Raw genomic sequence first — 13,329 nt, forward strand, 5'->3', positions numbered from 1 at the left:
TTATTTTAAATATTAATAGAAACCAACAGGTACTTGTGATAAATAGCCATGCAATTATTGCATATTTCATTTTATCATAATTATTTTTTATCAATTTAAAATATTAAAACTTCACTACTAAGTACAACTTTATAAGTTGAATGATTTTTCCAAAATATACATATAAAGCACCTTTAAACTCTAAAATGCACTTTTTTACTATCACATTTTGAATAATATCTTAAAAATACAATAGAACTTCATATTTGAGTTCTACCATATAAGTAATATAAAATTATAAATATATTTGAGATGCACTATAAAATATTGCCATTGTGATTGAAGCATTTAAGTCAAAAAAGCTGAAGAATGCTTTAATAATAACAAAAAAAAATATATCCAACCTCAATCGGTCTTATTAGATTCATCCAATCTGTGAATTATATAGTAATATACATATAAAAATACTTAATTATAAATAAAATTTCATTTCAAATTTTTATATATAATTTTGGTGTGACATTATTTGGTGGAAAAACATATTCATATATTGATTAAATAAATTAAATAATTATTAAAAATATTCGTAAAATGCAATAAAACATATGTAAATTCGATTAAAGTAAAATCAGCCTTAAATATCAGCGATAACTAAAAAAGGAAAAGTAATTGTCGGTTTTGTTTACAAACATATTCATCATCTAACAGACTTACCCGAATCGGCTTTGCAATGCAGCCGACGCTTCTTCCATCGGAGTCTCCCTGAAGAGCGACGAGGATAAATTGAGAGCGACAAGCAAGCAGCATAAGAGAAGTGGACCGAATATAGCGCCTTCTGCTCCTAGGCAAAAGATACCACCAGCAATAGCTAAGCCAGTGAAGTACGGATGCCCACCGCTGAAATTAATTACATACACATAGGTAATAAACACAAAAAGGCTCAGTTACAGATAAGAATACCAATACTAATGCATACTTTTTAATTTCCTTGTATATTACAGTGTCGACATACGATGACGGAGCGAATTGGCATATGGCGAGGAGTGCGGCCAATACTGGACTGCCTTGGGCTAGCCAAAGGTCCAAGACAGCCGGTATACACGCTAAATATGTTCCCAGGAATGGAATAGCGGCTAGTATTGCAGCTAATGCTGTATAAAAAAAATACTTGTATGAAAATTACGTACACGAACATATGTACGATGCCACCATTAATAGAGTACATACACAATCTTATTTTGACAACAACACCGACAACAATTTTGAGGTTTAAATTGAAAATAAGGTGAGAAGAATCTGTTTTTTATACAGTTCCATTATAAATATTATATTATTTTGTCCCTCATAATATTTAAAATCCCCATATATATATTAAAAGTCGCTTGTGAAATAATATTTATGACTGAGAGACTACGCTTTGTTTAATTTTGCAATTTTGGTATTGTTTCGAAAAAAAATTACATCTGCAGCACTTTAAAACGCTTTTCTTGTATATTCAATAAAATGTGTGTTTTAATTTCAAGGCGCAAAGAATTCGTTCATGTATATCTTGACATTCTCATAATTATATATAATATATATTTTTTTAATTAAGGGGGCTGTCACCCCCATAGCCCACCCGGCTATGGCCATGGTATATATACATATTTCAAGATTACATTACATCAACAAGAATTTTTTGCATAGTTTCAGAATAATCTATTTGACATATAATCAGTGGCGGCTCGTCCATACGCACTGCGGTACTGCAGCACCCCCAAGGAAATTCATATTATTTACGAAAAATTTAATATTATTATATACGTAAATGTATGTATATTATATGAAAATATCAATACTATTTAAGCGTGTATTAAGCTCGCCCGTACACCGATACATCCAATAATGATCATACATCGCGGTACTAATATCAGAAAGTGAGGCATCGTTTATGATTTTGTGCAGTACAGTTTTCGATGGAATTGCTCGAGTGGGCGAAGGAGGGGCGCGGGGGCAGCTAGAAGCTTGGTCCGTACTGCACTCCCAACAGTGCTATACACATTTCTTGTTGCGTTCGTGTGCGCGCCGCGCGCTCGACACGCTCCTCACTTTTCCTCATTTCTTCTGCACCTTTTGTCTTTCTTTCTACACCTCTTACACTTTCTATCTTTCTACACTTCCTTCTACACGTCACTCTAAGTATTTAAGATGGTATAAAAATCAAGAGAAGCTGAGCCAATGTTTTCAAGAACTTAAATATTCTTCCGAAAATACTGATAAAACAATAACAGTTTCTACTAATTTACTGAATACAATTTTTTATTTTAGTCAGAACTTTTTCACAAGTTAATGCCGCATCTAGAAATTATTTATAACCAAATACAATCTAGTAATATCGATGCATTTTCATTTAAAGAAAACTTAAAAAGTTTTACTAATGTCATTATACAAATACGAGAAAAAATAGAAGCCAAAAATATGTGATGCATATATTATCGCACATATTATAGAAGCCAAAAATATGTGCGATGTTATTATTAAAGATATAAAAGAAAGATATACTTTTTCTAATCAATTAAAAGCTGTGAAATTATTTAATAAAGAAAATTTTGAAAAGTACAGAAAGAAAATGCCAATGAAAGATCTACTACTAACCGTTGAATCATATTCAATGCTAGATAAAGAAAAACTTCAAACTGAATTAGAAGTGTTTTACGCAAGGAAAGAAATGCATAGTATTAACGATTTATTAATAATTTTAAAACTTATTTTTGCAATCAATTTATGCAAAGTTCGTGTGGAAATAGCAAAATTTATTCAAATTCTGCTTACAACTTCAACTACCTCTGAGCCAGAACGGTGTTTTTCATCAATAAATAGAATAAAGACATACATATACGAGTATAAGAAACACAATGGTTTAGGAAAGATTGACGGCTTTGTCTATGCTGTCAATTGAAAAAAAATGATTATGAACAGTAAAAAATTTAACGAAAAGGTGATAGATCTTTTTTCAAAGAAAAAAGACAGAAGAATCAATTTTATAATGAAATAAAATACATATAATGTTTAATTTTGATAATATTATGTTAATAGTAAAATATAATCCAAATAAACATTTTTTTTATTTTTAATCAACCGCAGCACCCCCAGGTATCTTATCCACGAGCCGCCACTGCATATAATACATATGTATATCTAGCACTATTTCACATCAATAGCTTTACATTAAATTAATTGAAATAAAAATAGCATTCCAATTTAATTATTTATTATTGAATATAATATTATTTACTTACATTATACGATGGCATACAAAATATGTATTGAACATAAAAAGTAATCAATCACTTAATTTAATTTTGTCACTATTATAATATAATATATAATTACTAATATTATAAATATGCATATCTTATTTGAATCTCATATTTGAAAAGTTCTTAGGTCGAAGTTGAGCATAAAAATTCTTGTAAAAATCTAACGCCTTCTTCTTATTCTCTTGTATGTACTTGGAGCATGATTCTTTATCGTGACACCATGGATGGATTTTAGCGTTGGTACCTGATTCGTCATTACCTTTGCGTTGAGCATTTGGATGCTTCTTCCGATTTGCAGTCAGAATTTTACCAACAGTGTCATTGGGCACGTTGTGACTCCTCAAATACGTCACAAGATCTACAGTATATTCATCGACATTTGTGTTTACTTCATTAGTTGAATTATTCGATAGTTTCCCAGATACTGTAGTTTTAGCGGAACCATTCTTAGCATTAAAATATTCAGGTTTTATGATGTAAAAGGCAGGTGCTGGTTCTGTATTGTTCGAAGCTGCATCATCAGATAGCTCCGCCTCATCTAAATCCTCCTTTATGCCTCGGAATCCATACGCATGCTGCATGAATACTTCAGCCGAAGATATATTATTGATAATACGGTCGTAATAAGAATAGCACATGAGCTGTGGGTCTAACGACAGATGGCACATGTTATTGTTGAGTAAAATCTTAACGATATCCAGAGGTAAATGACATGTTGTGAATAAACAAGTATTGTTATATTTGAAGTCTAATATGTGACTATTTAGTCTCATAGCTGAATTATAATCGTCACCTATATATGGATAGTCGACAAGCCAAGCTAGACGATTACACTTACAATCGAATCTATTGTTTCCCATATAGATAAATTCATTGTTTATTTTAGACAAAGAGCTCGAGTTGAAATACAAAGATCCTATTTCAAGTTTACGGATTTCATTTTGAGTAAAGTTGTATCGGAATGGTTCTTCTGTAGCCATTGGGTTTACGCCAATGAAAGATCCAGTCTTCAATATATTGAATTTGTTATTCAAAATGTTTATTTTGTTACTGCGAATCATTAAAGCTTCAGAATTTATCATATTAATGTTATTACCAAACAATATTACTTTCGGTGCAGAAAAATTAAAAGAATTTGGCGGCAAATCGTTGATTACATTGTCGCAGATCAAAATACTGCTGGCTATTATGTTGAATGCATAAGAATGTATTTTTCGAATGACTGAATTCAATAACATAAACTCTTGCACGTTTACATTTATTGCGTTTGATTCAATGGTTTCAATCACCGAATTATTAATAGTGAATATAGTCAAACCGTTCAAACTATCAAATGCTTTAAAATCGATTCTTCCAATTGTAACATTATTAATTAGTAATGTTTTTATATTTCCACCATTGCCAAAACATTTCTTTTCGATTTCAGTCAATGGGTTTTTGAATGCTCTATAAGGAATCGTCGACATGTATCCGATGTTGCTCAATATGGTGTTGGCCGGAGCTTGTGATGATGAGCACCCTTCGGTTGGAGAAAATTCCACAGTAGAACATTCGTCGATTCGAATGGATTGTAAGTTGGAGTTGGCCCTCACGTTTGGACAATCCATGTGTAACTTTACTATATTGCATTTTTGAATGGTCAAACTGGTGACTGAATTTAGATAGAAATCTTTCAAGTATATGTTGATATTCTGGAATCATAAATAAATTTAAATTGAAAATATTAAGGGAGGGAAATATTGTATTTATTAAAAGAGTGTATTGGAGTCAAATGTATGATTATTTATTTCATAATTTTTAGTTAATTAAAAAATATATTTTCAAGAAATTCATTATGTTTTCCAATTAAGCTATAATACTTACTTTACATGTTTTCACACAATCAAACTTAACCTCAAATATAAAACGGTAATTTTAGTGTCGAAAATAATACTCATTGGTATGAATTGTAAAAATTCTAATTGTAACTACATATGTATATAAAACAATACATACATTTAACTGACACTGGTATATTAATAATTGATATAAATAAATGTAAATAACTTACCGCTTTATTTGTAGTGTTGCACGAATATACAACGTCGTTCGGAATATTGTTGATGCACTTCCAACCAATATTTTTACAATTAACAAAATTCACTTTGGAAAAAGTGGTCGCGTTAGTTGGCAAGATGGCAAAGTTTAAAATTAATACCAAAAATATTGCAAATATCCGCCACATAATAAAATTAGAATAAAGAAATTTAGCCAGAATATTAGGTAGAGAATATTTGAAACTAGTGGTAGAGAATATAATAATAATATAACATTTAGATAAATTGTAAACTGTTATTAGAAGCGAAACCAAGTGTACAGAAAATTATTATCAATACAAGTAAACCGATAAAGGCATGTATGTATGTACATTCTACATGTGATGCATATGTTTAGTGTCATTATTATTTTAATTATGTACTGACAATTGATTTGAAACAAATTTAATAAAATGATCTATCGATAATAAATCACAAATTATGCCATGAGTGAAATTTAGAAAATAATTTAGGCCATCGAGCATATGTACAACTAAGAAGTTGAGTTAGTTAATCATATCAAGAGTCACTGAGAAAAAATATATACATATGTATGTAGTACCAAATGATTTAGTTTAATTTTTAAAAATGAATCGAAAATATTAATTACAATTATGAATTTATGAACACCCTAATATAATGACCTGAATGAACTCTTTAGAAATGTGTTGATTCGCATAAATTGTAGATAACTCACTTCTTTAATTTCACTTACATGTAAACAACACACAACAATATGACTACTCAGAATTGCGATAAGTATTCAAGTACATACATAGATAATTTCACATTCACATGTAAAAAAGACACATGATTTTTTTTCCATATTTAATAATAAGAAAATCATAGTATGTACATATTGTACATACATATACATGTGTTAACGAATATATACCTGAAGGAAGATAAACGATTTTTGCACCAAACAAGTTATGAATAAACCAAGTCCATAGTCCATAAAATACAGCCATCTTGACAGTCGCTTTAAAAACTCCATTAACGGCATCCGTAAGAGCCAATCCAAAACGGGAACCATTAATCGGAGAAAATTTGGATATCATTTCGATCGGTTTATACAGAGTTGAGCTAGAGTTCAATAAATAGAAGAGCGTTGTAAAAAATACCACCTAGAAACATGAAATTTTAAATAATTTAAGATAAACAAAATAAAAATCTTCGTCAAATTCATTAGATATTTCACATACCAAACTTAAGATGAAATTTAAAACTGCGGTACTTCCTCCGAGTAATACAGACGTAATTGCCGAAATAGATCCCAACATTAGGGTTATATTTCCTTTCAATAGAGACCAGAGCGAATCTAATAATGCTATTAAAGTACCTACATTTTGTTTGGCAAAATCCACAAGAGCGTTGGTGTTAAACATTCCTGAAATATAGCAAAAATAAAATCTTTGTAGTAAAATACATAATATATAATATAAAAGAATATTTTCGATACAATATATACCTGAAGTTTTACTTATATCATCAACAAACGATTCCCAGGTTTGTTTAATGGTAGCCGAATTGGGGGTGTTTGTCGAATCATTGTCAGTCATCCAAGTTTGATAGACTTTGTCCCAAAGCTCTAATACTTGTTTCTCTAATTTAGCACTTTTTTCTTCATCAGTATCTTGAAGAATTTTTTTCACCTAATGAAATATATACATATATATGTAGGTATACAATTTTTGTATTTAAAATTTACTAGGGAAATCTACCAGGCAAAAATATGATCATTGCAATACAGAAATATAATGGAATAAATATTTACATGATTCTACAATAATGGAAAAGTTTAAACAATAAAAAAAATATTGTAAAAGAAATGTTAAATATTATATACATAAATAAGTATGTATTCTCAATCTTTGAATTGATAGATTTGTCCAAAATATTTTAATTAAGTTTAAGTTTAATTAAAAAGGAAGAATTCAAGATTTGAAATCGTAGTATTTCACAAAAATTACCGTTTTTTAATTCCATTATGAAAACATAAACATGGTTTCATCATAAATACAATTTAAAACTCACAGTTTTTGACAATCCTTCTCTTCCATAGACGTAAGCATTATCAAGTAAAGAATCCATGGTATCATCCCATCCAGGTGGCAATAATTGCCGTAATTCAGGATTATGAACAACGGTACTATTTATCAAATTGCTAGTTATTTGAATGACAGTAATTCCCTCCGAGTATATCTAAATTAATAAAGTCATACAATTAACATTGAATAATTAAACTATTATTGTGACATTTTATCATTGGGTTAAGTACCTGAACTCCCATAAAAATTGGAGCACAAATTAAAAATAAAATTAAACCCAAAATAACAGCAATTGAAGATACTGAATCGATAGATTCTTTGGCAGCTTCGTAAATGCTCAAATTCAACTTTTCGATCAATTTAATAATTCCATTAACATGTGCCGGAATGATGGCTGAATATCTAAAATGTAATTTATAACTTTTAATACAGCTCACTGCGGATTAAGTTTGGAAAAGGAATTGATGGATTCACACCTAACAGACCCCCAATCTTTAGCACACATAATGCCGTCACGAATGTGTTTTCCAAGGAACGTCCAAACTCCAAAAAATTTCCCAAGCAATTTAATAATAAATATAGTTATCACAATAAGGATCAGCGGCCAAATCCATGGATGTTTCCATAGTACCATACCCACACAAGCCCAAAGTAAATATTCAAAGCATGCTGTACTGTCCGTGTCGTTGGTTATCAGAGGAGAAGAATCAAAACATTTGGTGTTTGGTTTACTATCTGCGCTTAACGCTCTGCGTTGTAAAGCTGCCACAATGTGACTTTCGATTGCTGATCTTGTTTCCGGTGTCGAGAGTGGTAAAGATGATAGAGTTCTCGTTTGGAAGGCCAACCTTGCTTTGACTGGGTATGATTCATTAACGTCTGCATTTTCTTTATCTTCAATGGCGTCAGATTTAGATTCAGGTAATATATCGGTTGTGGTCAAATATTCTTGAAATTCGGCAGAATTTTGTTTATTCAAAATGGTCCACTTAAATGCATTTTTAATAGTAATACTACCACCTAAAAATTATAAGTTATGTTATTTAAAATAATGTCATTGATGAATATAAATATTATTGATAAATTAATATTAAGTGACCTTTAGATTCCATTTTATGACGAAGTTCGAAAACTTCTATAATAAATCCTAACAGAGCTATTATTTGAAGAAGTACAAATGTAATTGCTTGTAATGATCCTGTTAGATGGGCTATATAGCTACTTGTGAATAACCAAACTAGTAAGGATGTCTTTCTGAAAATGTTTTCTCTGTCTTTGTTCCACATGAGGTAAATGATAGTCATATAACCAACAGTAATTGATACAAACTGAAATAAAAATGCATTAAAAAATAATTATATGGAAGTTTGGCGAAAATACAAATATGAATTTTGAAAAATTACAGTAACAGTGTTGCAAAGACGTAGAATTGTTCCAATAATAGAGTTAAGATATAAAGCCAGCTTCCAAACTACATAAAATAGTCCCCAAGGAAAAAATTTGTACAGCCAGATAGTTCCAATCACGGAAATAACTATAGCACCAGCGATCTAAAATTAAACGTAGGCAATTATTGATATGAAATACATATAAACATGTACAAATAATTGGTAAAATAATGTAAACATTAAAATGATCTGACCTTGTAATACTTATGTATCGCTGTTCCGATGACTTGGTAAGCTTCGTTGAATAGATCGAAAGGTAAAATGAAAGCCCCGAATATCAGTGATGTGTTCGAAGATTCCAGTTTGACGAACCATTTTTTCATACTTTCTGATACGGAATATTTTATGGGGTGTAAGAGTGAACCCAATAGAAGAGCCCAAAGCAGAGGTTTGAAAAATGGCTCCAACACTAAAAACAAGGCGTAACCTCCGGCACAACATATGAATAGTAATAACAAAGCGACGGCATTATAAAGGGCGTGTTTTAATGGTTTTTCATGACCCTGGGGAAGATTGCCTATTAAGTGTACGAGGTTGTTGAAGTGGCTGTTGATACTAGGACTATTATGCATTTTTTATTGTAAATTTTATTAATGGAATAAATAACATCGATAACAATCTTTCATGCTATCGAAATTGAACTACAATATTCAAAAGGATCAGCTGTCAAAGTGACGTTTATAACTTGGGCGGCGCAATCACGGCCAACAACATAACTGACCTAAATAAATATGATTCATTTTTTATGGTTCGGTGATTACATCCCAAATGTGAATTGCTACCATGTGAATTGCTTACCACCACTACGAAAATCGCACATGTGGATCTCCTGTCGCACGCAAATTTGTCGGACAGGAAAATTGCCGTATAGAAAACTGCCCAAATATTGCTGGGCAAATGCTATTTCTTACGAGATTTTTATTATTATCGACTAGACATATGAACTTCGCATGTTGATATGGACATATGAGTCCGTGACGTCATTTCAGATTTGATAATGTAAGACAGGGAAGGTATGTTGACCGTATGCCGGTCTAACGAAACACGTGTTGTGTAGTTTGAAAGAGGATCGTTTATTTGCGTTCAATTGGTACAATGGTTATTGTATGTACGAAGAGGTTTCTTCGGAGATGTGATCTAGTTGAACTCTAGAGGCTCACTCTGCCGGTGGAGGTTGCTGCGTTGCTTTATAAACGTTTTGGGTTGAAGTGTGTCGTGTGCACATCTTTTGTTCTTGGTACTCGCGCTGCCCTAGTTATGTTTTATGGGTTCATACGCCTGGACGTAGTTCGTGGTTTTTATGGGTTTAGTGTGTTCTTCCTTTGTTTTCCAGATACGTGTATAGAAACACGTGTCGACCTTTTGACGAGGCGAGCGTGTGCCATGCGTTAATGACTTTCCTGGATATGTGTCGCAGTGACCTGATGAGATCATTTCAGTTGTACTATATGCCTACAATAATAATAAAAATCTCGTAAAAAAAAGCATATGCTGAGAAATATTTAGGCAGTTTTCTATACGGAAATTTTTCTGTGCGATGAATTTTCGTCCGACAGGAGATCACGCTTGCGATTTTCGAAGCGACCGAATCTTGGTAGCGATTCAAATTTGGGATGTAACCCGTTTACCATATTTTATATGTACATGTTTTTTGTCCAGATTTTAATCAGGATTAATTTGTTATACTATATTATTTTTTCCTAAACAAAGACTATGAAAATCATGGTAAACGGACTACTAGTCATATGTGAACCAGTCACAGGACAACCAGTCGCTCTAGATCGGTCACATGTGATCACCCGTCACACTAAATCTGGTCACGAGAAAACTGGTCACACCCTAAAATCGGTCACGAGAAAACTGGTTGACAGATTTTAGGGTGTGACCAGTTTTCTCGTGACCAGCTTTAGTGTGACGGGTGATCACGTGTGACCGATCTAGAGCGACCGGTTGTCCTGTGACCGGTTCACATTTGACTAGTAATCACCGAACCGAAAATCATATGTAGGATTTGCAAGTAACGGATTTACTACAGTTGTAAGCATTTTGGTTCAAAATAATTCATTAGTAATAATTGAGGGTAAATCAACTTCAATAAATTATTATAATTCAGCACTGTATATTGACTGATATTTTTTGAGATATAATAAAGATTTTAATAAAATGAAAGTTATAACAAAGGATTTTTAAGTTATAATAAAATATAATTGCATTTGCAATTACCAATTACGAAAACGGAAATGGGTGTGCGAAGTAGGGTGTGTTTTGTGCTGTTTAGTCGAAGTTTTGCGTGTCGCTTTCGAAGCGGAAGTTCTCTCGTGTGCGGCCGCTCAGCGCGTCAACATGGTGAGTCCTCGTGCTTCGCCCTTTCGCCCCCCCGACGTTCGAAAGTCCCCTTTGAAGACATACGAGTCATCAAAAGTGCCTCGCTCCATCGCGTGGGAGCATTTCGTCTTGATTTCCGTTCACCGCCTTGCCCCGCGTGTTCTCACTTTTGACATAACCTATTCAATAGCCGCTTTATTTCATTTCAGCCGCCCAAGAAGGATGCCAAGCCTTCGGCTAAACAGCCGCAGAAGACACAAAAGAAGAAGGAGGGATCAGGAGGTGGAAAGGCCAAGAAGAAGGTAACGTATCTTCATCGTAATACATAACCTCAAACCTTACATGTCACTTGTAATTTTTTCACGAATGATTAAAGCTTACGCACCTGAATGTTTGTGAGGGCACAAATCTGATATATTGAGACTGACACTTCACTTACACTTCACGTTAATATTTGGTTTTCTTTGGTACACCATCTCAATATTTCCGTTTGTCACATTGCAGAAGTGGTCCAAAGGAAAAGTTCGCGACAAGTTAAACAACCAGGTGTTGTTCGACAAGGCTACCTATGAGAAGCTGCTGAAGGAAGTTCCTTCGTACAAACTAATCACACCCGCTGTTGTATCTGAAAGGCTAAAAATCAGAGGGTCGCTTGCAAGACGAGCTCTCATCGAACTTAGGGATAAAGGTGATTCAAATTTCAATTATATGTATATACATTTACGTTTGGTACCAAATGATTAAAACATTCAAACTTGAATTTTCCTGAGAGTAAAAATCTGATATATTGAGACTGATGGTTTATATCTGATGCAAGAGTAATTATTGTTATTTCTTTATGTGACTCATTCTTTTCTTCATTTCAGGGTTAATTAAGCAAGTTGTACAGCACCACGGTCAAGTAATTTACACACGAACAACCAAGGGAGACGACCCCGTGGCTTAAATATATTATTTTATAAATCCAACTGAAATCATGCAATGTTTGCCTTAAATTAAAGAAAATCGTTGCATATCACTTGTGTTTTATTTATTTTTGTTTGCATTCCCGTTTTAGTCATGATAGCACTCAATTTTAATTTTAGAGATTAAAAAAGTTGTACTTAAGAGATGACAATATGCTCAGAATTTAATTGAATTTATGTATATTGAGTTAATTACTAATTTTAATTGGAATTGGATTCATATATCGAACTTTCGCTTTTGGTTTCTCTGTTGTCGTTGCATTCATGGAATTCATGCGAATTTCTGTGTTAAGAAAAGTAACGTTTTTCCCAAATATCCAACTTCATAGCTGGTATTTATTCAATTTTCTTGCAACTTCCCATATAAAACAAATGGATAATTCGCAACGAATTGCCGAAATGCATTTTCTTTATCAAGGATTCCAAATGAATAAGAACTTAATGGCTTCAAAATATTTTTATACAATTGACAGCTAAAACAGGTACCATTATCTGTGGTTTTTTTTACCAAATTTTAGAAAAGTCACACATTTTATCTACTTCAGAAGAAAAAACATGATTGTATTTTTCGAATGAACTTTATTTGAGTTCCTTTATTATTGACTATTCTTCAGTCAGGATGTAGCGCCATCTAATTTTCATCATCCCGTAATTAAAATAAATGCGTACCGCCGAGTGCATCCGCTAATCTGTCCCGGGGACTAAATTTATACTGCAAATAGTTAATTTCTAGTGTAAAAACGATCATTGGAAAAAATAATTAAAAATCTGATTCTTGCACTTAAAATCCTTTTTTAAAAAAGAATGATAGTTTCCAACGATATGGAATTAATTATTATAGGTACAATATCATATACGCATGTTTTTAGAATAAAACAACGATGGCTATGTGAAAACAAATTAAACTACCTTGATAATCTTCATTTACTTAGTAATATGTATTGTAATCAACACATTTTATTTTAATAAAAATCACGCTGATGTCAAAAAAAATTGTATATACATAGTTTTCTAGGTACATATATATATTATACCATACATAATTAACTATTTATGTGTGTAGCTAAGAAATCGTATGTAGAAATCTCACAATGTGAGCTCCTTGATTTTTAGTTGAATAAAAACTTTGTGATATTAGCTTTTGGGCTCTTATTCACTACTAACTGATGATAATATATTAATTTACC

General features: G+C 32.1%; 3 protein-coding genes and 1 long non-coding RNA gene across 5 annotated transcripts in view; 2 read left to right on the top strand and 2 right to left on the bottom strand.

The window, feature by feature from the left end:
* The window catches only part of LOC143910915 (uncharacterized), a 95,160-nt gene that overhangs the window by 81,189 nt on the left and 642 nt on the right, over positions 1-13,329 (top strand). The gene's annotated exons all lie outside the window — the stretch shown is intronic.
* On the bottom strand, positions 494-9,585 carry LOC143910903 (transmembrane protein 245). Its single transcript, XM_077429530.1, has 12 exons — positions 9,047-9,585; positions 8,808-8,954; positions 8,504-8,732; positions 7,881-8,424; positions 7,635-7,806; positions 7,391-7,558; positions 6,825-7,008; positions 6,559-6,743; positions 6,249-6,480; positions 956-1,130; positions 694-876; positions 494-630 (listed from the first exon to the last, which is right to left on the bottom strand). The coding sequence occupies exons 1-12, from the start codon at positions 9,422-9,424 to the stop codon at positions 621-623; spliced, it is 2,607 nt and encodes an 868-aa protein (XP_077285656.1). The 5' UTR covers positions 9,425-9,585; the 3' UTR covers positions 494-620.
* Positions 3,215-5,657, bottom strand: LOC143910906 (uncharacterized). Its single transcript, XM_077429537.1, has 2 exons — positions 5,329-5,657; positions 3,215-4,969 (listed from the first exon to the last, which is right to left on the bottom strand). Exons 1-2 carry the CDS (start codon positions 5,500-5,502, stop codon positions 3,374-3,376), a joined length of 1,770 nt encoding a protein of 589 aa, XP_077285663.1. The 5' UTR covers positions 5,503-5,657; the 3' UTR covers positions 3,215-3,373.
* RpS25 (ribosomal protein S25) lies at positions 11,109-13,306 on the top strand. Of its 2 annotated transcripts, XR_013260570.1 has the most exons (5): positions 11,109-11,198; positions 11,387-11,479; positions 11,682-11,865; positions 12,044-12,233; positions 12,731-13,280. XR_013260570.1 is itself a non-coding variant. In XM_077430275.1 (4 exons), exons 1-4 carry the CDS (start codon positions 11,196-11,198, stop codon positions 12,121-12,123), a joined length of 360 nt encoding a protein of 119 aa, XP_077286401.1. In that variant the 5' UTR covers positions 11,109-11,195; the 3' UTR covers positions 12,124-13,306. The 2 variants fall into 2 exon arrangements, 1 of the variants encoding a protein (XP_077286401.1); XM_077430275.1 differs by having other exon boundaries at positions 12,044-13,306.

The sequence above is a fragment of the Arctopsyche grandis genome, chromosome 4 (assembly GCF_051622035.1).
Source record: "Arctopsyche grandis isolate Sample6627 chromosome 4, ASM5162203v2, whole genome shotgun sequence".
Classification (NCBI taxonomy): Eukaryota; Metazoa; Arthropoda; class Insecta; order Trichoptera; family Hydropsychidae; genus Arctopsyche; species Arctopsyche grandis.